General features: G+C 35.7%; 2 protein-coding genes across 12 annotated transcripts in view; one reads left to right on the top strand and one right to left on the bottom strand.

Annotated features, from left to right (window-relative positions):
• Positions 1-26,994, top strand: part of NPC1 (NPC intracellular cholesterol transporter 1) — a 67,471-nt gene extending 40,477 nt beyond the window's left edge. For 2 of the 7 annotated variants that reach the window (XM_039328556.1, XM_039328562.1), the window contains 2 exons: positions 312-362; positions 5,840-5,943. In XM_039328556.1, coding sequence (XP_039184490.1) covers positions 312-362; positions 5,840-5,913 — 125 coding nt within the window. In that variant the 3' untranslated portion in view covers positions 5,914-5,943. Of the gene's footprint in view, positions 1-311; positions 914-5,576; positions 5,634-5,839; positions 5,944-6,814; positions 6,961-19,802; positions 20,286-26,811 lie in introns of those variants that run through there. The other 5 variants (XR_005554876.1, XM_039328559.1, XM_039328558.1 and 2 more) reach the window with 5 other exon arrangements.
• RMC1 (regulator of MON1-CCZ1) lies at positions 794-27,876 on the bottom strand. 5 transcript variants are annotated; one of them, XM_039328563.1, is made up of 20 exons: positions 27,057-27,872; positions 25,658-25,734; positions 22,219-22,303; positions 21,315-21,371; positions 20,407-20,493; positions 16,650-16,790; positions 16,152-16,255; positions 14,279-14,368; positions 14,062-14,167; positions 12,415-12,526; positions 9,032-9,076; positions 8,139-8,192; positions 7,624-7,752; positions 7,072-7,178; positions 6,247-6,366; positions 5,964-6,041; positions 4,392-4,496; positions 4,059-4,127; positions 2,786-3,011; positions 794-1,014 (listed from the first exon to the last, which is right to left on the bottom strand). In XM_039328563.1, exons 1-20 carry the CDS (start codon positions 27,165-27,167, stop codon positions 935-937), a joined length of 1,983 nt encoding a protein of 660 aa, XP_039184497.1. In that variant the 5' UTR covers positions 27,168-27,872; the 3' UTR covers positions 794-934. The 5 variants fall into 5 exon arrangements, with proteins under 5 accessions (XP_039184497.1, XP_039184500.1, XP_039184499.1 ...); XM_039328566.1 differs by lacking the exon at positions 2,786-3,011 and having other exon boundaries at positions 27,057-27,876; XM_039328565.1 differs by lacking the exon at positions 25,658-25,734 and having other exon boundaries at positions 27,057-27,871.

The raw sequence follows: 27,876 nt of genomic DNA, 5'->3' as shown, positions 1-27,876 counted from the left end.
GGTACCAGCCACGGGGATTGGGATTCCTGTATAAATGAACCCAGCCCATATTCTGCTAAACTATGGTTTGTGGTATCAACTTCAAATTTGACCAGTAGGCGTAGAAAGGATTTTAACTGTAATCATTATGTTAAAATGACTTAAATTTTTTACTTGATTTGTATGTAAGATGCTCCAACATATTCTAGTCATGTTTGTTGTTCCATCTTTTTGCATCTCAAGTGCTTTTCTGTGAAACATGTTTCATAATCTAGCATTACTGAACTAATAAATATAGAAAGAAAATCAACATTTTTATTTTTCTTCTATAGGACCCTCAATAAATAAAGCTAAAGCTCGTGCAGCACAAGAAAGGAACAAAGGTACAGAAAGAGAAAAACTACTGTTCTTCTAGCCATTTTAAACAAAGTGGTCAGTGGACTCTGAATTCTGGCTGAAGAATTATAAATTGTAGCAAGTTTCTATGATTATCTCACCTGTAAAATGGTACTGGGATTAATTTTCTGCAAAACTGGAAGAAAAACAGTAATTCTGAACTTGGATTCAGGAAGAATTATATCAACATCAGTATTTATCAGTATTACTTAAGCTAGAAACATTAATGAGAAATAATCATTTATTCTAGTTTTTCTTCTTGAAAAGGAAACTAATTTGCAATATAAATAGATTCCTGGTAACACTTAAAAAGTGATAGGTATGAGATTAGATTGCTGAACCACTGACAATTTTTTTAATGCAAGACAATGCAATTTTTGGCTTTATTTTTAGAAGAAAAATAAGCCATTGGTCAAACTGTTGTAATATTTTTAATATTTGCCAAAGGGTCTGTATATACACTTTATTATAAAATAGATCTTTTGTAGCTCAAAAGTAAAAGTACATAAATGTAATAAATTAACTTTATACATCCTTATTCTGGAACAATTTTACTATGTCAGAAAGTGGCAGGTTTCATTAATGCTTGATCTCCAAACACCTGCTTAAAAAATGTGACATGCTCTTCACAGTGTTCTCCTACAAGAAAAGGACAGAAAATGTAATCAGTGTTATTTTTGACATCTTGAGGAATCACGCTTGAGTATATTCTCAATATTTTTTTAAAAAAATTAAACCTCAGGAGCTACCTCTACTTCACTCTCTTTACACTACACATGCCCCAAATTTTGAAACTGGAAGCTGGATCACAAAATAATTGTATAAAAACAGAAACCAAATGGATGAAGTAGATGCATATAGGCTACAATACATTGTATACATAGCTTATGCTATGACTTTTTTTATAAAAAATACTAGGAAAAGTAGATTTTATGCATAATCAAGAACATTGAGGGAAAAAAGTTGCGGATTATCTTTAAACTACTTTCCACAGAATTAAATGTTATATTTTTTCTTATGTAAGTTTAACAATTATAATTTGATTTGATATATTTATTTGTTTTTGAAAACTATTATAGCTAAAGCTATTATTGAGAAATGCACAAAGGCCCCTGGTAGTGTGGAACTGCATGCATAAGGGAGCATTAATAATCGTTTGCTGATTTAGAAATGAGTATGGGGATATTTTTCCTGCAAAAAAACTTGAACAACAAAAAAAAAAAGACAAGGATTTTGATTACAAGGAGATGAAGTGCTACTAAATAACTAGACACATTCTTCTAGTCCAGGGATAGGCAACCTTGGCTCTTTTATGACTGTTCTAGTCCTATCAAATTCATTACTGGGTGGTAATTAATAATAATGACAAAGCACCTTTTAGTTTAAAGGTAAGTTCTAAATGTCTACTTCTAAGTCCACAAGACTTACAACTCTTACAATGTTGTAGCAGGCTATCTCCAACTGACCTATTAACCCCACTATTAAAATATAATATAATTACAATTCCATGCCATCTACCGTATATGCCGCCGTATTAGGCGACCCGGCGTATAAGACGACCCCGTCTTTATAGCCGGGCCGCATTCCTAGAACGTTGTCTTATACGCCAGAAACTACCAGTATTTCCGGCGTATAAGATGACTCGGCGTATAAGACGACCCCCGTCTTTGGCGCCGATTTCAGCGCTCGCGGAAGTCGTCTTATACGCCGGCATTTACGGTAGCTGCATTCAAGTCAACATTCAAATAGTGTAAGACTGTTTTTTTCTTCCAATTAAGGATCATGCATATTTTTCCAGATGTTGATACTGCATCACAATGTCCCTGCTGTGTTAGTAACTGTTATCTTTCTCCTAAGCTGCAGAAGGTCCCATTTGTCATAACTGTTTTCAATATACAAAATTGTGCCTACAGTGCCTTCAGAAATTAAATTTCATTTAAGGAAAAAGCAATAGTAGTGGCCTACGTTTCATTTTCTTTTCCTTCTCTGGAGGGGCCCTGGTTTCTCTTTTAACATTTAAAAACAAAAACCCATTATCTAATGCATCTTTTGATCAATGTTGAGCAGGAGTGATAAAGTTCATGCTCCAGCAAGTCTCTGAAAGTTTATATATGAATTATTTCCCAAAAAATTATACCAATTTGGTAAAATTTACTAATCTATCCTTGGAGTAGCTTTTTATCTTTAAACATTTTCATTTTGCAGGACCGTACAGTTGTTTTAAAAAACTACTATCTCTCTCTACTGATGAAAGATTAGGAAGTTAGTGAGACCCTGTTACAATTAAAAATAACAGAGCTCTATGTTTGAAACAATTTAACAGGCAAGATTATTAGCTCTGAACTTCGAATATTATAAAAATAAAAAGAGGACCCAACTTTCTTTATATGCCTATCAAATTGCTGTGTACCTGGAGCGAAGCTAGGGTTTCCACGTATTCTCTGATTTCTCTGCTCAAAAAACCTGAATATGGTATAGAAGAGCATCTCATCTTCAGTTTGCTTTGCTGCATCAAGGAATTTACGAGCAGAAATGCTGTCATGTCCACCAATTCCTCTGAGAAATCTCAAGGCAGCTAGTACTTGATGTTTAGACAACAAAACTTCTACTATTTCATCATTTGCTGTACACAGTCTCTGGAAGCACAAATGATGATAGTAAGTGGCTGCTGACCATACATAAGACTTCTTTCCTGTGGGCACCTTGCTTTATTTACTACAGTTATCAGTAACTTTATTGTTGCAACCATAAATTACAACATGTAGCATGCTATAAAATATAATAAAATAATAATTTCAAATAGGGTTGTTTAAAAAGAGATGGACAGCAAATAAATGTAATAAATAAAAATAAAAAGAGCATTGAATGTAAAAAGGTTACAGCAAAGTAAATCTACAACTAAGAACCTAAGCATTTCTGAGTTTAAATGAGAGCAGAGCAAAAGTAGCAGCTTGATTGCTGCAGGTGAAAATAAGAAAGTTCAATTTTTTGAGCCTTCAGCCCTTCAGTTTACCTATTATCAATAATTTGGCCCTGATCTCATTGTAAATGGGGCAGTGGAGGACATAATGGATAACATTCTTCACCTGACAACACCATAAGGACAGAAAATTGTTTAATAGAGAGCATACAAAATGACGTATGTGGATCACATGATCTGCAGGTGAAGGGATAGTAAAGCCCGTCTCAGCAATGCACTGGTTGCATTAACTAAATACTAGAGGAGATGCTATGTTTTTTTATGAATGTACTAAATGAAAATGGATGATTGTCCTTCAGTGGCATCTTTATTGGCATTCCTTTCTTTAATATTTTCTGTTTCAAGAGCCAAGTTCTCCCAAAGGTGGTAGAGAATACAGTTATAGGATATGTGACAAAAATTTGGTCCACTGATTCCCAAATATGTAATAGAAAAAACATAGTTTGATAAGATAGAATCTTTGAAGGCTTTTTAATTTCTTATAGTGCCCCAGCAATGCACAACATATTTGAATGGAGGTGGAAGGTAGCCTTACCTCTATTTTTAAATAGGCAATGAAGTTGCCCTGGGAGAAGCCCAAAATATTCCTTATGAAGTTCTCTGGATTAATTCCAATTGGGCAATAAGTAAATTTTACCTCTACCATAATTACCCATAATCAAAGAAAGAAAATGGCACATTTACAATTCCTCTGTCTACTTACCTTTAACATATCCAGGGAGAGTTGATGTGCTGGTGGGTAAATACTTTCAAGAGACAACAATAAGCAAGCCTAAAATAAGAAATAAATCAGTTATCTAGTATTTCACAATTTACTCTTAAACTAAAAGCAGCTTAGTAAATCATTCTTGCTCAGCAACAAAGCATATTAGGGCACAGTAGAAGATGATGTATTGATGTCATTATTTTTCAACCTCTCTATGGTGCAATGACATGATCTGGGGCTAAACAGGATAATCCTACATATTGCTGAGATTTTTGAGAAGGGATACAAGCAAAAATGGAAGCAATAAAAAGATTATGTAAGGTTACTCACCAAAGGCTTTGAATCACTGAGAACATGGTACTGTAGAAACTGATGAAGCATGTAGAATAAATTGTGCTGAACAAGGGTTTTGATTACCAATTCATAAAGAAAATGCTAAGAAGACAAGAAAACAGGGAAATTTCAATACTGAAACTATTCATAACTCAGCAAATGTATAAACATTTAGCTAAACCTCAATTTGAAAGAAAAATATAGTAGAAAGAGCATTTGAATGAAGTAGATCCAAAATAAATTAAGTCTTTTTAATGAAATGCATTTGCATGTGTACTACACTTTTATGAGCAGTAACATTTTATGACATCCAAAACTTCAAATTTGAAATGGGTAGTTCTAACAACTGAAGTTAGCTGAATAAATACATGCATAAATAAATACATAAATAAAATTTTAGAAAACTCCTGAATTACAATACATAAATAAAAATTTAATTGTTTAATTTCCATTACCTATTGACATGAAAGCAACATAGACATTTTATTAGTTACTCTCCTACCTGTACAATTAAATAAACATTGCTTATGCTTGCAAAATTGTACACATATGAAGAACTGGTGGCAAAGGATGAGGAAGTGTGTATTTCACTTATGCAAAAGTGGAAGTTTTAAATTTAATGACTGCCAAGAGTTATTTGAGGCAAAACCTATATGCATTAGGACTCACAGCTGAAAGACCAATTAAAAGTTATTTGCATTCCTTAAATTTTCACATAGTTCAGAAATTGTTCCTTGGTAGAAAATACAATCTACATTAAGCCTGATTCCATTCCTCAGTATATCCCCATGTATTCTTACATTATGTCAATTATTTGTATTCATTTCAATAATTTCAGGCTTAGTTTTGGAATGGGCACAATCTTGGCCATCTTAAGAAATGACTAGTCCTCTGGGAATGAATTAGAAAGAGCAACTGTCTTGGTTCATGCCTGGATCACTTTGGGGCTTTCAATACTATCAGACCTTTTTCTTCTGAATTTGTTGGCCTTAGAAACTACAGAACTGAAGTTCTTCCAATGCCTGCTGGATGAGCAATGTTAGATTGTCAGATTTCTGTTCCATCTCATCCTACACACATTTCAACAAGTACAGGAAACAGGGTGTCTATTCAGAGGTTTGAGCCAACTTATTATCAATATGAAAGGAATTCTCAGCAGGTGGATTTCTATTGTTTCCACAGAGGTTACAGCATTCTGAAACCATTGTCTGGAAATGGTTGGGAGTGAACTAAATTCAGGTAATTTGGATACATTATGATTATATAAATAGATAGCAAAATACCTCTGATATGCAACAGATTGCACTCTTCTTTGTAGCATCAAATGGGAGAATTCTCCTGGAGTTTGACATTAACAGATAAACCTCAAATGGCCTGGTGTAACCTTTTAGTATTAAGGTTGACAATCACCTCTCTGTTCTTACAGAGGTTTCTCTCTCATGCAGGGATCTTTGTACAGCTGCCTTTTGAAGAGTTTTCAAGGTTTCAACTAATACTGAACATATTGGATAGCTTTTAAAAAAAACTTAGCAAAAGCCATTTCAAATTATGACACTTTCAAGTACTTACCTGAACAGCTATCTGGAACTGGTTGAGGGAGCGAATATACTCCATTACAACAGCAATAGTGAACTTGTGGGGGGCCTCCTTATTAGAAAAGAATTGGAAAAATATCTTTGAAAATAAGTTTACAGAATTTGGATTTGATCTGTATTTAAATAATGATTTGGTGCTATTCAGAATTCAAATTTGCTTTAGCAAATTAGCTAGCTTATTATAAAACTTTTAATCATGTCAACTATGGTAATATGAACAGTGTCGTAATTAAAGCAGAATTCTCCTATTAACTGACCTTTTTTTCTGTAAAGATTGATAGAACATGAGTATACATGTCTGACTGATCAATAACTGCCTGCGTACGGACTGGGCGCTTTGGTGGTGGATTGCCTCTGCTCTGTCCAGTTTCTAATGCCTGCAAAAGAAGTATAGAACATTTTATTAAATCATGCATTTTAGTTGAAAGAGATCACTAAATAATAGATTTAAAAGTAATTTTGTACCTAAGGTTTAGAATATTGTTAAACCAGTGTAGATTAAGTAAGAATTGTGACCAAAAATATATACTGGTACTTCAAAGTGTTTTATTACATCATTATTAAAAATGTAATACATTTTGAAGTGCTTTTGCAATAATGAGACTTGCTATTAAACAGTTAATGCTTTGGGATACTGCAACTGAATGATAATAGTATAGCGAAGTATATTATTTTGACAACAAAGGGTGATGTAATCATTTCCAGCAGGGGTTTGTGAGGATGTTACTGGCAGAAGGAAATTTTTAATTTTATATATTATTACAATGCAAGAGAATTTGCTTCACAATCTTCCTTTATAATATAGCATTCTTTCACTTTAAACAGTGACATTGTTGAATGATAACAAAGCAGCCACTATGTAGAGGATGATAACCAGTAACAACAGATCAGTGGATTGTACCTGCCACATCCAAGAAAAAAAAAATATTTAAAAAGGCTCCTCTATGTGGACACCATTGACACTTTCACATTGGTACTAATATAGTGATCTAATTTAAAAAAGCTAGATAAATACCATATTTGTGATAAAAAGGAATTTGTGCTAATGAAAGAATATGTATAAGATAGTGTTCACAACTTGCCGTAGTATAAGCCTGTTCTGCTTCTAAGTATTTTTTATATTCATGATTGAGCTTGTCAAAAATAGTGGCAATTACACTCAACGAGCCTCCTTCTGGTTCATTTAACACTGCAATAGAACACACAAGGGACACGTAAAACAGGCATGTCAAACTCATGGCGTCATGTGACGTCGTGTGATGTATTGCGACCTTTCCCCCATTGCTGGCAATGGGGTGGGCGCGGTTTCGGTGTAACGCATCCGGCCTGAGGGCTGGCAGCTTGACATGAAATAAGGAAAGTCACAGAATGTAGCAATGGCAGAATGCAAACTTGATACTATGATAATACTTGTAGATAGGTTTTTATTCAAATTGCATATGGCATATTATTTCATATCCCCAAAAATACTCTTAGCAAATATTATACTATATTACAAAGTATGCTATATTCTAATTATTAACAGAATACTATACTTTGTACAGAAACATTATAGTATGTCAGAGGGCTTTTTTAAAAATGGCAATGAAATTTTTGATTCATAGTAGCTTCCTCAAATTGAAGCAGAAGCTTACTTTGTGAACACACAGAAAGAATAACCATCTTGCAGTCTTTTCGCTGCAGAAGGAAGTCCATTAGCTTTCCCTTGTCTGGCAAAAGATTTACTGTAGGTTCAAGTTTCATTTGCAGATTCCAGAGATAACCTACAATAAAAAAAGAAGAGTACATTCCTGTCATAACTGATCTACTGTACCACAATAAGCTTCACTTCAAGAGAGAGAGATTTAACGGATTGAGGTTTCTAGGAAATGAAGTATTTTACCTGAAGTCTTTCATCACCACTTTCTGATAATAAGCAGATAATAAGCAGATAAGAAACACTTTGGATTTCAACTCCTATCAATTCTATCTGGCATAGCCAATAGCAAAGAAAGGGATTATCAAAGCTATGGTCTGAAATATAACATTATTTAACATCAGGTATCTAATTAGTATATTTTATGCAGCAGCGTATTTAATACTTCATAATATAAAACCACAAACATTCCAATGCTCTGATTTAAAAAAATGAATGTTGAAAGTTTCATACCTTCACTTGCGCTAATGATAATATCAGGCTGAAAGACAATCCAGGATGATGAATCTAAATGTTAAGCAAAATTCTTACCAACTTGCAATGGGTTTTGCCTTAGTAAAATTTACAATGTTTATGCAACTAGTCACTTTGAGTAACAGTTCAAAGAGGCACACAACTTTAAGCACATGATGATCCCCAGCAAAATATCTGTCAAACTTTTTTATGCCAAAGAAGCAGTAAGATATGGTTTAAGGGTCTGCTTTTTAAAAAGAAAGAAAACAACAATTCATCAAGTGTTAAATTTCTCAAATACATAGAAGTCATTACCTGGAAAGAAGCTACTAGTGCCAAAGCCTCTTAGAAGAACATTGAAAGTGAAAAATTGCATATAAACTTAATTTGCAAAGTTTTCTATATACTCATCAATATGCTTCTGGGAGCAGTTTAAAGACTTAGCAAAGACCTGGTAAATTAGTCTTCACTCCTCTTTATTTTTGAAAACGAATCACACTAAATGCAAATAAATTTCAAAATAAAGCTCAATAGGATTTTACAGGCTGCAAAACTACACAATAAGCTCTCATAGTAACAGATTGGTGGGAAGGGTGTATCCATTAACGCAGAACATCTGTTAAATCTGAACAGAATTACAAACATCTGTGCTATGCGCACTTTAAAATACTGTATCTTAAATGACAATCCAATGCAAAAAGTACATTTTGTTATATCTAAACTCTACCATTCAGGACAGCACTGAATTATTTCTGTATTATTTATTTCTACTCCTCTCAAAAATAAAAAAGCTTCATGTTAACCACACATACTCACTTGTGCTCCTTTCAGATATTAAAACAAATATGTTGCCATAGAACAAATAAGATGTATGCTTTTTATTTCAAGGATACAGAGTTTACAGGGAACTGGAAACTGATTTGTTACAGAAGCTGGACCTGCAAATAAGAAAAAGGTGCGATTTATATGGACTAGAAAGGAAATTATTTGTTATGTTTGTCAGAAATAACTCCTTTTACAACAAACTGTGTACTCTGAATGCTAAACCTAAAGTCCTTAGCCCACAGGTTAGTGTCATATCTAAAGCAGAAAGTAAGACACAACCGAAAGCTAACTTTCCAAAAGTTTAATATTTAATTCTTTTAAAATATTACTTACAGCTTATGAATTATATTCAATGCAAATTCAACCTTCATAAATGTTATACTCAATGAATACAGATTGTTTTACAAGATGTAACATCTTTCTTCAATGCAAATATTTCTGTTTTCGGATTCTAGCACTTTTTCCAGGAAACAACTACTATAATTGTCAGGAAGACAAATAGTTCATTTCTTAATTAATTGAGTCATACTAATTTGGAGGTCCGAAAGGAATCCAGAAAAAGACTCATAACAAAAATAAAGCACCTATTTCCCAATCTTTGGAGAATACCATGACACAAATGGTAGATTAAAAATGGTTTAGCTTCTATGCAAATTTAAGGTTTACCCACTGCTTAGGTATGCACTTGGGAAGATTTCACAATTTCACAAAGTTCTACAGTACTTTGAAGGCAAAGATGTATTTGGTGCATGATCAAAATATCAATTTTCAAAACAGGGTAGCAACCTTCAGTCTGCTTAAAGCAACTGAGTCTTTTCCTGGGATGATTGTCCCCTGAACTGAAACACCATACTTGACTACAGGAGCTACAACCAGATGCTATGCATACAAAGTACCATTTTATCTTCAGAACCAAACTTCTGTACAAAATTCATTTCTATTTATTTTCCAAACCTCTAAACTTAAATGTCTTTTTTAAAAAAGAACATGGTCCATGATCAAATAATATAAGAACAGCTATGATAGGCCATAACTTCAGGTTTTTTTATCCCAAGACCGGAATAATAGATGAAATATTGCTCATTTCTGTTTATCGTTCTACATTTAGTAAATACAATGAATGTATTACACAAAAAAATACACTCAAATGAAATATTAAGACTACCGGAACATAACTTTTTTATATATATTTTATTAATTTTCCAATTTACATTTAAGTATTTAAAAAGCAACATAGTGGCTGGATTAATCAATAGTTCAATAACAAAATCTTTAGTACAAATCTCAAGTTACAACATCAAATATTTCTTCTCTTTTTCCCTTAACATATTTAAGGTAATATAGTATTTAAGCTAATATAGTTCTTTTATTATATCAACTCAGTAAAAACATCATTATTACATTTATCAATAAATTTTAGCTTGTACGTATCTTAATTATTTTTTACATTCAATCTTCATAAACAATCCATATCCTGTTATTAAATTTTTTCCCAATTTTTAGTTTCCCATCAATATTCCAATTTAACCTTTGATATTTATAATTTTTAGGCTTTAGGTAACCAAGATTTCCCTTATCTCAGTTCATAACAGAATCTAATATCCAAAATACACATTTTATCTATTTGAATATAATCTTGTTCTATTTCCTAAAAGTTAGCTATTTCCCACGATATTAAATCATCTACTTAATAATACAATATCCCCTTTAATAAATCAAAACCATTATATATATTACCTGGGTTAATCAATAAATCAAACATATTCATAATAATTATTATTTTTTCTTTTGGGTCTAATTTTTAAATATTAAACAGATAAAATCCTTATTTTCAACTAATTTCCAAATATTTTAAATCTAATGATCAGAATTCCCCTTATCTCAACTTCTCCCTTTAACCCTCTAATTAATAATATGAAATCCCCTCTAATACATCAAAACCCCAATTTTCTTCAGCCTTATTCTGGCTTTCTTCCTTTGCCAACAAGGCTTCCATATCAGTGCTTTTAGATCGTCGAATAGATCTACCTCTATTATTATATATGTTATTTGAAATAAAGGAGACAATTTAATTGCCAATTTTTTGGAAGGACTAGCCCATTTTGTATTCATAAAGTTGTCTCCCTATTATTCCAATTCCCCATGATTGCCCTGATATATTTATCTTCCATTCAATCTGTTCTTCTTTCTCAAATTTCTTCTGATTTATATAGAAAGTCTTTTCCATTTTCAGTATTGTCATTCCCTTTTCTGGATTTTCCATTAACTGTATATGTTGGTCAACTGAATCTTAATATTTGATTGTTCCACTCCTTCTGTTATCTTCTGCGTTTTTAGTTCTTTGGTTGTAGTCAAAGTTTGGGTTTGTGTATCTAAACTGGCGTCTTGATCTTTTATGTTAGATCTTATTTTATCCCAAGCTGAAAGAATGGTTTCATGTATTGCTTTCAACATGGAAAGGATCTTTTCCTGGTCTTCATCCATCTCTTTCACATGTTTATAAATAGCCTTTATACTAGAAATCGTTTGTCAAGCAAGATTTTAAAGTCCAAGATATTTCATCATCTCATATAGTAACCAATATTCCTCAACTAAAGAGATAGGAAGGCAATTCCCCACATATAGCTCTGCCAGGCAGTAAAGGTTTATATTCATCATTCAAGTAGGCCAGTTATGCCACCCAGCTCTTCTCTTACAGCTGAGTTTCTCACAGGTGTGCCAAGGTCGGAAGAATCCTATTTAAAGTCTGGGCTTCGAGCCAAGTCTCTTTTAGGAAATAACAAGTTGTAATACCAAACTTCGCCACAAGATGTGACCAATGCCGTTTAAGGTTTTTTAAATCCAAAATTTTTATAATTCTTTTTCCACTTTTATTTCTTTTTTGTAGATAAAAGCAAAAGTCTCCAATAAAGTTGTTCTTTTAGTGCTTTAATTCCCCTGGTAGTCAGTCACCACTATTCTTAGAGGGTGGGATAGAAATTCCCTTCCCTCTCTCCTCACAGGGGGAAAGATACTTCAGCAGCTTTTACAGGAAAAAAAAGTACTTAGGGTAAAGAGAAGATCGGATCTCACCCAGTTTCATCCGCGCTGCTTTTGAAGTGCTTGGTGGTAAGTTTGACTTTGGCTGTCTGCAGCCTAATGATGGGCCATATTACTATGGCCAGTCTTTCCTCTGCTGGTTTGGAGAGCTGCCCCGGATTAAACGGAAGGATCCCCTACTTGCTCATTGACTCTACAGGATGACTTTTGACCCTTTCCATGGTCCCCCAGCAGAGTGAAACCAAACGCAGAAGGCGGAGCTCGCCTTCCAGTGTCCGCAGTAGCCGCAATGGCAAACCAGAAGTCAAATATAACTTTTAATTAATAAAAAATCTAGCAATTCTATCTTCATATCTACAGATATATGCAGTATTTACATTTTCAAGGCAATATAAAAAATGCAATTCTGTACCTGCCACAGGAATCTGATATGGTTGTATGGATCGAGGTGGAAGTATAAGCTGGTGCAGTATAATCGTACCATCAAATTCCCCCTTTAATTTGATGTCAAATATAATCGAAGTCTAAAAGAACATCAAAAATCTTTTTATGGTATATGTTCAAGCAAAATTGCATCCATACAGAAAACAACAAAATGATGGGTATAATCATGATGATTCTTTTTATTCTGTTTGGCATAATAGTAAGAATTAAGATCCTATCCTAAAACGAATTCCAATTCCAATATAAATATATATGGAGAATATTCTTCTGTTTATGTTCCCTCTATTCCTGCACATTTCTCAAATCTTTAACCCTATAGAAAAGCCATGGCAAATATGACAGAAAAAAACTTTCTGCCAACTGTATTTGTTTAAGTAAACCAAATCTGAGTTGCATCCAGTGATGTTATTTTATTTATTTATTACAATAATACAGTCCTTCTCTATGAACACCTGAATATTAACTCTATATCTTAAAAGACCAAAATAGTTATTTCATTCCAACATTATTTATTTAATCAAGTTACATGGTTGCCCATCTTGTTAATGCAACTCTGGGCAATTAAAACATATTGAAAGTATAAAAAAGAATATTACTGGGGGGGGGAACCAACAATCTTCAACCAAGGATGAACCCAACCAAGGATTAACAGAAAGAAATCTTTTAACAGACTATAATCTCATAATCTTCAGGCCCTAGAGCATATCCCAGTATTTAATGCTTTACAAAAGGGAGCAGAGTTTGAGCCAATTTGATATTTAAGGTTATGGTATTCTAGAGGCAGACACTAAGCCAGAAAAGGCATACCTCTGAAGTCCCATAGGGTGACAATTTAATTGAAGGGACCCAGAACATGCTCCTCCTGTTGAACATAATGGGACAACTGAAAACAACAGGGAGATGAAGTCTCTAAATAACCCAGCTCCATTTCATGGAGGGCTTTATAGATAATAATCAACATCCTGAATTTCATGTGGAAGCACACTGGAGCCAGTGCAGCTCATAGAAGTGTAACATGAGTGCACTGAGATGTGCATGTAACTGCCCGTGCTTCATGGTTCAGGAAGGGGTTCAACTGATGCACAAATTGAAGATATGCAAAAAACTTCCTGGCCATGGCTGCAACCTACTCTTTGAGCAGGAGTCGTGAGTCTGGGAGGACCCCCAAATTGCACAACATTTCTGTTTAGGGTAGTGAAACCCACCCAAGAAAAAAAAAAAAGAAAGAAAGAAAAAAAAAACCTCCTGGATCCAGTGAGCCCTAAATCAGACAGCTACTCAGTCTTGTCAGGGCTTGCTTGGATGCCACTTTTCCAAATCCTACACAATTGTCATATTAACATATCTTCAACTTTAATAAATCAGTATAGTAATTTCCTGTTTCACAACAGTTGTCTTGAATGGTTTGTTTACAACTGTGTTTCCCCCAAAATAAGACCCGGTCATTTTTTATTTTTTTTTGCCAAAAAATACACAGAGTATGTGTCTTTAAGAAAAGAATTGCCCCTTCTCTTACCCTGGTACTTTCCAAATGTATTTTAAGCAAAACTATGCAAAAGAATCTAAAACAGATGACTTGAGCTACCAAAAATATAATGCAGAGAAAAAGTAGTACCTCAGTGTCCTGATGATGAACTACTACTAAATTATCCACAACATTCAGTGCAAATTTCCCAGTTCTATATAACTTCAATATATGTAATTTTTTACAGGAGCCTTCCCTGTAGTAGCATTAATTGGGAAAGAAAAAGAATGTTAATCAGCAACCTTAGTAGTCACTTTTTAGTAGTTCTGTTATGAAAGCTGAAAAGAATAAGAACCAACAAATGTACCTTGGCAAATGATAAAGAACTACCTCAGCTCCAGTACTGTTTGAAGTCCTTGAGTGGTGTCTCAAGTAAAGAACATAAAGTTGCCCATATCTAAAGAAACATAATACATTTTTAACTTCTGAGCAGATAACATTTATATAATCCCATCATGCTATTTTCTTTCAGGACAAGCTATTTTGGCAGAATGCAATGGAATAATAAGTAGTGTAAGAAACTAAAGGCATTTCTTGTGAATGTATTGTGCTACCTGATAAATTCAGATGCTCAGATATCACAAATAAACCACCGAGATGGGGGACAGATGTCTTTTCCTCACATACAAAGAGCTACCCCAAGTCCTCCCTTTGTTAAAGAAAGGAATTGACTACTTTAAACAAAAGAAAATAGAAAAAGGGGCAAATGCTGTTAAACAGAAGCTGGAAACAAATAAGATTTTATATTTCTCCAGAGCTTCCTATTGTAACGCCAGGGAACAAATGGAAATCTAGATAAAAGGAAGTAATTGTGAGCTTCAAAAAAACCTGCTTTGTTAAACTAGTAATTAAGGTGCTAGCCTAGAAATGATGAGACTGTGAGTTCTAGTCCCACCTTGGGCATGAATGCTGGCTGGGTGACTTTAGACTATTCTGAATGTACACACCCTTTGTTTAAATGCTATTAAAGATATTAGACCAAAAAAAATTCTCTTAGTTCCTTGGGGACAATTCATTGTCACTTTTTTATATTATTTTTTCCATCAATTTTTCATCTCTCTTTTATGTAGTTCTTACATGGAAGTGTATCACACATAAATTATAAGTGCTGTGGAAACTGACAATGGAAGAAAAAAAAGCTTTTCTTAGATCATAGTTAGAAAAGGGAGCTGATACCTGATTTTAATGGGAGATCATTAAAAGTTCCCATTCAAGCAACAGAAAAAACAAATGGGACATAAATCTATGACACTAAGAAACTTCAAAAATAACCATCAGTTGAGCCTAATCTGTTTCAAGGTGAAAGAAAACTGACAGAAGCTAATGGATACTATTTTTATAAACAGAATTTTGACACATATTAGTACTCTCTCTTGTGTGTGTTTGTGCATCTTGAGTCAGTCTCAACTCCTGGAGATTACATGGAAAAGTCCATGCAGTTTTTCTGGCAACATTTTCCAACTGGAAACTATTCAGAAAATGGAAAAGATGCACTCTTTTAAGAGTTAGAATGGAATGTTTTTCTTCTCCATCTCCTCCCGAAGTACTAAAGAGGAACAGAAAAAAGAGTTGGCTCCTTCCTCACTTTAGAAGCCATCTTCTTTTCTCTGCCCAATGTAGACTGCATGTGTTTCTCTTGATGATTGGCCTTGCCTTCATATTAGAGCTAAAAGAGAATGACTGGCCCAAAATGGAATCCAGCTTCCATTGTTAAGGCAAGACTAAAATTCAGGATTCCCTACTTTTAAATGGACACCTTCACTGTGAGATCAAAATGGCTCTCTTGCCTGTTAAATAATTCATAAGAAAATTAAAAAGCATTTTATATATTTTTTCTGAATAAATTATAGATGGATGTATTTCATCTTTTCAAAATGATATTCTGTTAACATAGGCTATTCTTACAAATAATTTCTATGATTTTTAAAGCAGTTTTTTTTTTAAAAAAAAAATCCACGTTATAAGATGCTGGATTGGGAATTTTAGTTTTGTTTCCTTCTTTTCCCATTTCTTTTCCACTCTATTCAAGTTATTTGAGTAAAAAGTGACTTCAAAGGCAGTCCATTTCTGCTAACCAAGAAAATGTTTATGTCTTTAGTAATAAGACAATCTATTTCTCAGAAAAAAAGGAAAATAAAGCAGCCTGGGGAGGGGGGGAAGGACCACAATAATATACTTACATTGTAGTCAAAGCAATATCTCTTTCAGAAAGGCTGAGCTTTGAGGACTTTGGTGCTGTAGGTAATTCAATTTCGAACTTTGACAGCTTTGACATAGCTCCACCCTATGTGAAAAGTATTTTCAGTACTGCATTTAATTCTATATAATTATTTCACACTTCATTGTATTTCTTACCATTGTATAACATGTTCCAGCAAAATATAATGTAAAAAAAAGCCACAATTTTTGTTTTGTTTTATTTGCAGTGTTTTAGTTTGCATACGGTTTAACCCATCTAAAAATCAAATGTTATAATTTTTTTTCCTAATGCAACATTTGTGAAACTAATTTGCAGCTGGGTATATGAAATAGTATATTTACTTAAAATATTTATTTTAGACTACAACAATTTGAAATGTATTTCTTATATATTAAACATAAATACCTTTAATAAATCTTGGGGCAACTGTGCAAAGTAACCATGGAAAACTGCACTGAATGCAGTAATGTTATTTTACCTTGAAATAGAATGGCTGAAGAACATTTCCAAGTACTGTTGTTGACAACAAAATGACAGAGCTCTCAGGACAGTACATAAACCAGTTTACATTAATATTCTGACTCTTCAAAAGTTTTAAAGTTCGTTTCTCTGGTAATACCTGAAGATATAAAGTAAAGTTTATAATCAGAATCAATATACTAAATAGTTTCAAACAGCTTACATAGTTTACAACTGCTAAAATCAAATAATTTATTTCAAAAAAAAAAAACCCTTCTGATTTTGAAATTTGCTGCCATGGGTGATTCCCTAGTTGATTGCAAATGTAAACAATCAACACTTTTACTTTTGTAAAGGTTGCTGATTTGGACTATTGCTTTTAGAAACAATACAGCTAGAAAAAGTAGCAGAGAAAAATTATTTTTAAGTGACCTCTAAGCTCTTCATGGACTTCCTCCCGTTATCAGTCAGAACTGAGCCTGAATCTGCTGAGGAAAATGGAAAGTCAAGGGAGGGGTGTCTGTGGCTTCAGAGGAATGTGGGGAAGAGCAGGCCGAGGCAGGCCAGGGCCTTTCAGGATTGGGACAGGATGAACATGAGAGACAGAGCTCAGGTGATGAGCAAGGGCCACCCCCTCCTGATCCTAGAGCACGGAGAGTGGAGTGGAGAGAAGGAGGGAATAACGCAGGCAGGTTCAACTACTTGGGAGGAGAGCGCCCTGCTCCTCTCCACAAGGGCACACTTGGAGACTGAGACTTAAGGAGACGCTATGGGGAGGGGCATTTGTCGGGAACAAACGCTGAATGCTTGGAGTTTTGTGTATCGTTGCTGATCTTGGAAACAATTCTCTGATCTTGTTCTGTGTTGTGATTTCTGCTTGGAAACCCTGAAACTCTGACCACTGGACTTGCTGACAAACTTGATTTGGTGTTCAAAGACTTCGGATTGAATTTTGGCTTCTCTTCTGAAATTGCTCAGGCAAGCTTGTATTTCCAGACTCCTTACATTTTGGATGTATGTTTTTTTCCTTGTTATCTACATGGCCTTAAGTAAATTACTCTTCTAATCTAACTGTGTGTGAGTCTAAACCTGAAAGAGGAAGGCTTGTTCCATACACACACTTTCCCTGCCCGAAGAGTTAAAAACCTGTAAAACTACTTGCAGCCAGAGGCTGATGAAGGTGTGTGTGTCTTACTTTGTTCTGCGGCTTGCCAGAAACGTGGGAGCATTTGGGGAAAATTGGAGCATATAAAGGGCGGTTTGAACTGCTCCCACGTTTCTGGCAAGCCGCAGAAAAAAGTAAGACACACACACCTTATTGTTATGTGCCATTCCTGTCCAGTACACTTCAATCACTAATTTAGTCATCTTTATTATTTTCTTCTAGTTTTTTACTTGCACATTGATACAATGTAAATGTGATGACCCAGGACACGGCACAGAGGCAAAACAATCCAGTGTACTGGACAGAAATGGCACCTAACAATAAGAGTTGTGCAAACTACAAAGGGCTGCTTCACTTCTGCAGGCTGAAACAAAACACAACCCTCTCACTTCTAAGAGTGAACCAAAGTGATCCATTGTTTGCCTGGTTCCCTTCTGCAGACTCTCTTAGCCTCCTTCCAGAACTTGAACTGTAAGAAAAGGCTGACAGGAATGTTCACCCACATCACTGACTGTAGTGTTTCCAGGCTAGCTAATTTCAATTAAAGGTGGTCCTTTGGAGTCCTCTCAATATGTGCTATAAGTCTTTCAGGATGGACAGTATTGGCCAGCACTGTAAATAATCCCATTACGTATGCTAACTGCTAACTAAGAGCCGAGGTGGCGCAGCAGTTAGAGTGCAGTACTGCAGGACACTTTAGCTGATTGTATTCAGCAGGTCAGCGGTTCAAATCTCACCGGCTCAAGGTTGACTCAGCCTTCCATCCTTCTGGGGTAAGTAAAATGAGGACCCAGATTGTTGGGGGCAATGTAAATATATATATACATTGCTTACTGGTGTACACCGCTTAGAGAGTGCTTGCACTTAAAGCAGTATATAAGTGTCATAAATAAATAAATAAATAACTGCTAAATGCTAACTGCAGACAGTTGAAATGTGTTCTGTCTGTGCTGACAATCCTGCAGTATTTGAAAAGATGGTCACCATGGAACACACATACTGGCACACATATAAGGAACGGTTGCTGGAATTGTCTAGTTTAATGAAGAGAAGGACGAGGACGAAGAGAAGGATATGATAGCAGTGTTCCAATATCTCAGGGGCTGCCACAAAGAAGAGGGAGCCAAGCTATTCTCCAAAGCACCTGAAAGCAGGACAAGAAGCAATGGATGGAAACTAATCAAGGAGAGAAGCAATCTAGAACTAAGGAGAAACTTCCTGACAGTTAGAACAATTAACCAGTGGAACAACCTGCCTCCAGAAGTGGCAAATGCTCCAATACTGGAAGTTTTTAAGAAGAAACTGGACAGCCATTTGTCCAAAATGGTGTAGTGTTTCCTGCCTGAGCAGGGTGTTGGACTAGACGACCTTCAAGGTCCCTTCCAACATTATTATTATTATTATTATTATTATTATTATTATTATTATTATTAATAATCATCATCATCATCATCATCATCATCCAGGCTGGGCAACTTCAATACATGCTGCAAAGAATCTTGCAGCTTTCCAGCACAGTGGTGAGCGAAAACATTAAAAAGAACCTAGAGAAGTTGCTTTAACACCATCAAAACTGCTTGTTTGAGGAAATCAGGTCCCCTCTTTGCTTTAGTAATGCAAATCTAAATTTGCATAATTCTACTAATGGCTACTATTTAATATACTACTAGACAATTTGTGACCCGTTCAGTCAGGTGAGCAAATCAGGGAGAATGGGAGCAACTCCCAACTTCCTGTTGACTTCCCCTTTGAGTTACCTTGTGGGAAGTTGTTATGGAGCATTGAAAACCTTCCTTCCTTCCCTCCCTCCCTCCCTTCTCTACCCCTACCTTCCTCTGCAGGCAGGTGAATGGTTGCTCCAGGTCGGGGAGCGAGTAGGTGCATAATTGGCAGTTGCAGAGCAAATGCAGAGAGGCTGGGAAGGTTGCACAGGTGGTGGTGGGGGAGATACCTGAGCAACTTCCCTGCCAGCTTCTTGATTTCCAACTTTCCCTATCACCTTCCCAGAACCAAAAGCTTTGCTAGTGGCAGTCACGATGGACTTTACAGTTCCTGCTGGCCTTATGGGAAGCTGTCATGGAACACTGGAGATGAAGATCACGTGACCACAGCTGGCTATGGCAGCCCAGCAGCAACTTGAAGCAGCAACAATTTCCCCAAATTTCACACCCACAGGAGTCATGGATCCCAACATTCTGTAAGTTAGCCCATTACACTGGTTTCATAATTGTTGTGCTATACCTTCCAATTTCACCCAATTGAAGGTCAAACACTCAAACAGATATGAATTTTAGTAGTAAAGGGATATTTTGTGTAATACAGCAAATATCTTATATGTCTAATTTTTTGCAGTATCAATGACTTTGTATTACTAAAATATTACTTAGCTAAAAAGGTTCATTTTCAGATTACACTATCTTCCTTGAAAAAACTGAAGCTATTTCTAGTAGATATATGAGAAGTTAATTGAAATTAAACTTAGATTTCACAAGACCAAAACAAAAATATCTTACCTACAATGAACTATAAAACCATTTTATCCTTTAAGATGACTCAATGCCATAAAATAAGGTAGCAGACTTTTTTAAAAAGTATGTATATTTTTACTTACTTGGTAAAACTCAATCCCCTGATCTGTTACAAAAACGATTTCTGCAGAGCCTGTCCAACAGAATCCTAAAATACTCGCATTCTTGATCTTTAATAAAAAACAGTGTTTAACTGAAATAGGCAATTACACATACACTGTCATATAAAGTAAAATCAGTTTATATATGTCCTTTTAAAATCTATTCTACTTTTCCTTTTAAATATTTAAAAAGCAGCCCAACAAATTTTAAGTATGCCCTGCCTCAGTTTGCTATATAGCAAATCTCTGGCAAATACAGTCAAGACAATATTTGTAGATCTTGTCCAAGTGGATACATAAATATAAAAAAAAAAATCCTGTAGAGGTTTTTATATACCAACATAAGCAGCTTCAATGGTTTTGTAGCATATTAGCACCCAAAGAAGCACTTTTGGAACAAGTAAACAAAGAAGCACTTTTGGAACAAGTAAATATATTTTGGACATTCTTCAAAAGCTTAGTTATAGATTTTTACACCAGATGCAGCTTCTAGGCCAATTCCCAAAGCAGCCCCAAGAAAAACATATTATAACTACCCAGTTTTAAGCTTATGAGTGCATAAGGCACTCTGTTAGCAGTTGATTAACTATGGGTAGAAGGATTTTAATTCTGGTAGCTAAGCAGTATTATTACTCCTCTAACAACATGGACAAGCTTTTTCCCCCCACTATATATATTTATGCTTGCAAAACTTAAGTAACCATTCCTAATGCCATTTTGTTTCAGGCTAGCACACTGACTGGGAGGAAGGGAACCTAACATTTGAAGCATTTTAATGATTTGTAGTTACAACTTTTCAGAATACTAAGATAATGGTATTGTAGATGTTGCACTATTCAAATATTGAATGCTTCAATATGAAGTTTAGTATTTTATTACTTGTACTGTACCTTGCATTCTTGAGTGTATTCTAATTGTGGACAGTCTGGAATGAAGTTCAGGAAATCCTGGAATGACATGAAAAACAGAAGCAATTAAAAATATTTGAAGACTCAACCTGTGCAGAGATAGGCATAACTAACATGTGGATTTTCATTAGTTTGAGTGTATGAGTCTGCAAAATGTCAGACTTTATTTATTTACTCTAAAGAATGATACACAGACATCTATAAACATATTTTCTGCTTCAATATTTCCATCTCATTTTCCTCAACTATCTTTGCACTATAATACAAATGGAATAGAAAGGACGAAAGTTTACATAAGTAAAAAGGTAATGATCAAAATAGATGAGAAAATACATTTAATAAAATGTAACATAATTCAAAGATGCAAATCTAAATAAATTGAAAGCTTTTCAAATAGTTTTCATAAAACTCACTACCAATTCCTGACTCCATTTGCAGTAGTTTGTATAATTCTGCCTCTGGAAAGGAGACCCTACAAACTGAATCTAGCATTGGTAAGGACTAGATACATGATCAGAAGTATTCCCACATATTTCTAATATGTTGTATTCCTTTGTGAATTGGCTCCAAATAAGTTTATAATTACTATTAGCTATAGTCAGATCATTGCCTACATAAATTAAGTTTATCTCATCTACCTTTTTTCTAGCTATTTCTAATTCTAGTTAACATTATTATGTTATATATTCCTTTCTCAAACAATCACATCTCAGAGCACTATGCACATACAGTAATAAAAATATGAACAAATATAATGGGGTTAAGGAAACAAAAACAGAGCCCAACCATCTAACATAATTTATTTAATAATAAGCAAATGATAAGTAGTATATTGTGTTTTCATTTTTTTTAAACTTCTTTCCATTTTAAGAAAGATATTTCTTACCACATTCTTCAATGTTCTCTGAACAGCCAGTATCTTATTGCCCAAAGAAAACTTGATACACTTCACTTCTCCTTTGTCTTCCATTCTATAAACATAGAATTCATTTCTGTATTTTAGATACAGGACATGTCTTGGATTAATTTCTACAGTATCTCAGCAACAGCTATGCTGGCCTGGACTGGTAGAAATTAGTTTAAATTATCTGAAGGTACTTTTTAAAATATTAATTGTAATAGTTTTGAAGTTTAATAAATTAAACAAGGGGAGGAATGATTGCTAATCCCTAATATTAAAGGTTCATTCCAAAGGAAGTGGTTACTAGACAACCCGTGCCTTCTTGGGTCATCATTTTGGAGATATTTCTTTGCCTAAACAGAGAAAACAGAACCAAACAGAATCACTACAAAAGAGCCGAAGGAGTAGAAGTGACTTCTGACTTCCTGATTATCTTCCCCATTGAGTTTCCTTGTGTAAACTGGCAGGGAACATCAGAAACCTTCCTTCCTTCTTTACCTTCCTGGTTTTATCTTCCCTTCCCTCCTTCCCTAGAATTCCAATTGGCTTCCCCATTTACTTTGCTTGTGAGAAGCTTATGGGGAGAAAGTCAACAGGGAAACCAGCAAGAAGTTGCAAGTCCAATGCCAAAAGAAAGAGAAGTGGCTTCTACCCGGTGGGGAAGGGAGCAAGGGGTTGTATGTGGTGCTGGACAGAAATGTTATGTGGCGTGCACGAGAGTGGTGCAATATGGGTTGGGAAGAATGTGTGGATATGCACCAGAGATGCTGCACAGGTCAGGGAGGGCTCATGGGGGGAAGCATAGCTCAGAAAGGGTGCTCAAAGTGTATGAGAGGTGCTATACAAGAGAGCAGGGCAGGTGGGCAGGCAGTGTGGATAAAGGGTGCTTCGGGGTCATGGAAATGTGTAAGAGATGCCCTGCATGTCAAGTAAGGTATGGGGAAGTGAAGTAAATTATCTTGCTTTTGAATAGATTTTAGATAATTATTAATAGTATTAATGGTATTATTATTTTTGTCTTAATTTGTTAATATTTGTTTTGAGAAGGAGTTAAAGTGTATTATGGTTTTGATTGATAGCTTAGTTGGTTTATGTTAGCTAGACTATGTTTGTTTATTTGTTACCCTGTAATCAGCTCTGGGAAATGGGGCAGGGGGGAGGGGATGGGTGGGTTTATATTATAATTTGTAAAACTTTTAATAAAAAAAAAAGAAGAAGAAGAAGAATGCATAGGGGTCAGAGTTGGATGAGGGGACACGCCAGTCAGGGATTATCCAAGGGAGATGGTAATGAAGATGTGTGGGTATGCTGAAGAGATGCCACATGAGTTAGGGAAGGCACATGGGCAGCTCAGGAAGGGTGCATGGAGGTGCATAAGAGGTGCTGCATGTGTCGAGGGAAGGCATGAGAGGGTGGTGTGGGCCGGGAAGGTTGCACGGTGGTTCTTTTCTTTTCTCTGTTCTTTTCTCCCTTTCTTTTCCCTTCCCTTTTCAGGAGGCATAAGGTAAGTGACTGCTGCTGAGTGAGGGAGAGAGACTGGCTAAGAAGCTGCCATGAAACACTAAAAATGGAGATCACATGACCCCAAATTTTATTTCCTCAGTATTTCCTCAGCATTGATTCAAGAGTCCTCAGGACTCTATAAGTTGGTTCAAAAATTGTTGCTCTATGACAGTGGTGGCGAACCTATGGCACGGGTGCCAGAGGCGGCACTCAGAGCCCTCTCTGTGGGCACGTGCGCCATCGCCCCAGTCCTAGGCCTTCAGCTGGGTTTTATAAAACCTTTTCGCTTTAGGTCTCCACCGCCGTGTGCAAAAAAAAAAAAAAGTTCAATCAATCAATTTTAACTTCTCACAGGGAAAAAAAAGATCTTGCAAAGTTGGAATTGATTGAACTTTTTAGTCCCACCCAGTCTGCCATTACCACCGCAGGCATGCCCAGCCAATGGGCCACACCCACCCAGCATAAGTGGGTTTTGAATTGCAGTTTGGGCACTCAGTCTCTAAAAGGTTCGCCATCACTGCTCTATGATGTATCGTTTCCCCCAGTTAAAAGTCACAAGAGCTTTCATAATATCTAGACAGCACTGTTACATTAGTTATTTCAAAAGCCAAAAACAAGAGATAACATGTGGGGAAAAATATTATGTTGCAAAATGTCAATATGTTGCAGCATATGCTATAGCATAAAGTGCAAGACTCTCTGATTATGTTTCTCTGTGTTTAGCTATACTGCATTCCCATGAGCTTTACAAAGAGGATGAACAATTCCACATTGTGGAATGAAATGAGGATGATATTATATTTATTTGAATAGTATCCCACAATTGCAATGACCTCACTTTTCTATAGGAATAAATGATAGCTGCTAAAATATCTGGGACAAACTGAAAGGATGCATTTGTAGGGTCTGAGAAGGCTAAGTATTCAACACCCATTTGATGTTATTTTGAAATATTATTTCAAATTGAAGATTTCACAAGGGGAAAAATAGGAGAAATGTTTGCATATATAATTTTTCAAAATTAAATCAACCTTTCCATTCTTATTACCTAGAAACGTAGTTATGATCAAATTCCTTTATGCACCAGCTTAAAAAGTAATTTAGTAAAAAGCAATGTGAGAAAAATATGTGATAATTATGTATGGGATTCAGCTTTTGAGTACTCTTGCCAGAGGTCACAACCACCATCTGTCCCAGTTTCAGTGAAATAAGCTGTTCCGATCTGTGAGGATTTAAATGAAAACAAGTACAAATAGACCTTCTCTATGCTTTGAATCTTCTACAAAGATATTTTTTCAATAGTAAAAAAAGCCTTTATGTTGGATTAACACTACATTCTTACACAGAAGCCTTTTTGTGCATTGAAAAAATAAAGCTACGCTTGACTGCCCAACTTCTAATATTCACAAGTATAAGTGCCCACAATGCTGGATTTAATCAACATGATATAGTGATATACATATTAAGTTTAGATTCAAAGAGCCTGCATGCCCAATCATTCGTGTAGACTAAATCCTAGCAGGATGTCAGTGTGCTATTGTATGGGAACTTTTCATTTTAGTCAGAACAGCTCAGTAGAACAGTCTTTATCAAACTAATTTTATTAAATAGGGAATCAAATAAATTGGGCACTGCATATTGATGTATTCTCCCCAATTATAGTTCTAATTACATGCATTTTACTGTATCAAATTTACTAACACATGTACTCAAGATAAAAACAATTATATTCATATTCTTGAGTTTTGTGTATTTTAAAATCATTGTTGTCATTTACTAGTTAAAGAAAATACATAGTGAGAGACAACTTACAATTAGAAGAAATATCCTTTGAACAGTATGATATATTTGTATTTGCAAAAGTTTGCAACACAATTAGCTGTCAAAAAAAAAAACAGCATTCAGGATGCATTTACATCACCTAAATGAGATGGGATTGCGGTCTTCCAAGCCTTTGACTACTACCCCAGTAGCTCCACCAGATCGAACAGCAAAAACCTAAACAGACAGAGATCTAGTTTCAAGCTAGAACCTTCTTTATCTCCAAAACAATAGAATTTGTTTTCCACACGATGTTTTAAATATTAACAGACTAAACAGAGTATAAGACAACTTTTCTTTTTAAACTAAGTTTAAACTAAGTTTAAAAAGTGTTTCTCCCACATAATTCTAGGGCACATGCATTGATAAAATAACAGAAGTAATGGTGATGAAATCAGAAAATGTTGCCCCATTTTTACTCTGCTCCTCTTTCCCATTCCTTGCTGGGGATGGTTTTTGCCAAACTCTGAACAAGCCATTTGCTTTCTACAAAATTAAGCTGAGAGCTGCATATGACTCCAGACTCCTTATCCCTGGGAGCAGTATTTTGTTTTTCTCTAGGCAAAGTGCAGAAAGTACACAAAGTACACAAAACAGTTCAGAACCAAATTTCAACTATCAGATTCTCAGTTGTCCTTTGAGACCAAAATCACATGAAGGCAGCAAAATAGTACATCAGGACACATCATGTGAAAGCACTCAGTCAATTTTCTCTGGAATACATCTATTTAGATACATTAATTCGGCCAATGAGAAAAAAAAACAACCTCATTAATTTTGGTTCTCATATTAAGACAAAATTGTAATGGAAGGGTTAAAATCAAACACACACAGTCAGAGTCCAAGAGTTTTAACGTTGTGATTAAAACTAAGATGTTAACCAACTTGACTGTTGCCTATGAAACACCTCTTTGTAAAAAGAACTCTTTCCCACGTTTTTTAAAAAACAATCAGATAACCGAACCTTTTCCCACCATCCATAAACAAAGTATAGATGTACATAAAACATAAAATAGTTGCCCGCTAGTATTATAACTCTACGCAAGTTATGGACGGTACAAATATAATCCAATGTTTTATCACTCATTTTCAACACGACCCAGACATTAGTATTGGTACCCTGCCCGCAAGTGGATCAAAAGTGTTTTCTTGGAATCAGAGGCTTCTCGGACACATTATTGCAAATGCAAATTTTTGCCACCTTTTCCTAATAAGATTTTTAAATATTCTTTCCGCCCAACCGTGCAATTATAGGAGTCTTTGCGACGGAGCAGGAAGAGTAAGGAACCAGATGCGTATTGTGACCAAAGAAATATGAACGTGGGGACCCGGTCCAGGGTTGGTTTAGGGTCTGGAAAAGCGGGAAGGCCATCGCTGTCCACAAGATACAGAAACGTTCCGGTCCAGCCGAAGGAAGGATAGGATGAATCTCGTGGACGGGGTACGTGTGTGGAACCATGGATAGGACTCCGCCCCTTTCCGCGGCCTGAGCCCCTCACCTGCTTATTTGCCTCGTCGAAGAAAACGCAATTAACGGGGCTCGCCTTTTCGAACTGCACGGGCCTTGCGCACAGCGCCAAGTAATAATCGTCGCTGGTGGTCGTCGCCATGGCAGCAGTGGAACGGTCGACAGGCAGAGAGAGCGTCGCGCACCTCTCTCCCACGGCCACCCTCCGATGTTCAACCGATCTGTTTTCTCTCACAGCCCCCCTCCCGGCGCCACAAAGCGGTTTGCGCGTAAGGGCATGCAGACACAGGACTCTTCCTCTCCTCGGCACCAAACAACCGCTTCCTGGTAATACAGTTCTTGCGCATGATCAGAGAGCTACCAGTCCTTAAAGGCGCAGTACGCCTTTCACTGAACAGAAAAGTATAGGGCTCTAGTCTAGGCGGCAAAGAGGGAGGAGCTGTCGAGATTGGCATTTGGCGTTCTAAAGCCGGGGAGGCTTATCTCTTTCCCGGTATAGGAGCAGGACGTGCAAAATTAACATATCACTGAATATTTAGTTAGTTAGTTATTACATTTATATGCCGCCCATCTTAATATCAGGCGATCTGCTCGGCTTACAACATAATAAAAACGAGTATAAAACATTAAATATTGCTGATTTAAGAATTAAATTTTAAAAGATTTAAAGCCGGTGCATCTCTGCACGCTACGTTCCCATGGAACTCTGACCGATGACTAATTAGGTGCCACCAGGTCGACGACCATACAAACTTTCCTCATCATGAGAAAATGAGCTCTTCCCACGATGTATTCGTTGCTAATACAGCTGAGTGCATCCACCTTGCTGCTGGTCGTCCTTTTATCCCACT

The sequence above is a fragment of the Crotalus tigris genome, unplaced genomic scaffold (genome assembly GCF_016545835.1).
Source record: "Crotalus tigris isolate CLP2741 ecotype Arizona unplaced genomic scaffold, ASM1654583v1 scf7180000024382.2542628, whole genome shotgun sequence".
NCBI classification, from domain to species: Eukaryota; Metazoa; Chordata; class Lepidosauria; order Squamata; family Viperidae; genus Crotalus; species Crotalus tigris.
This window is presented reverse-complemented; position numbering and strand designations above follow the sequence as displayed.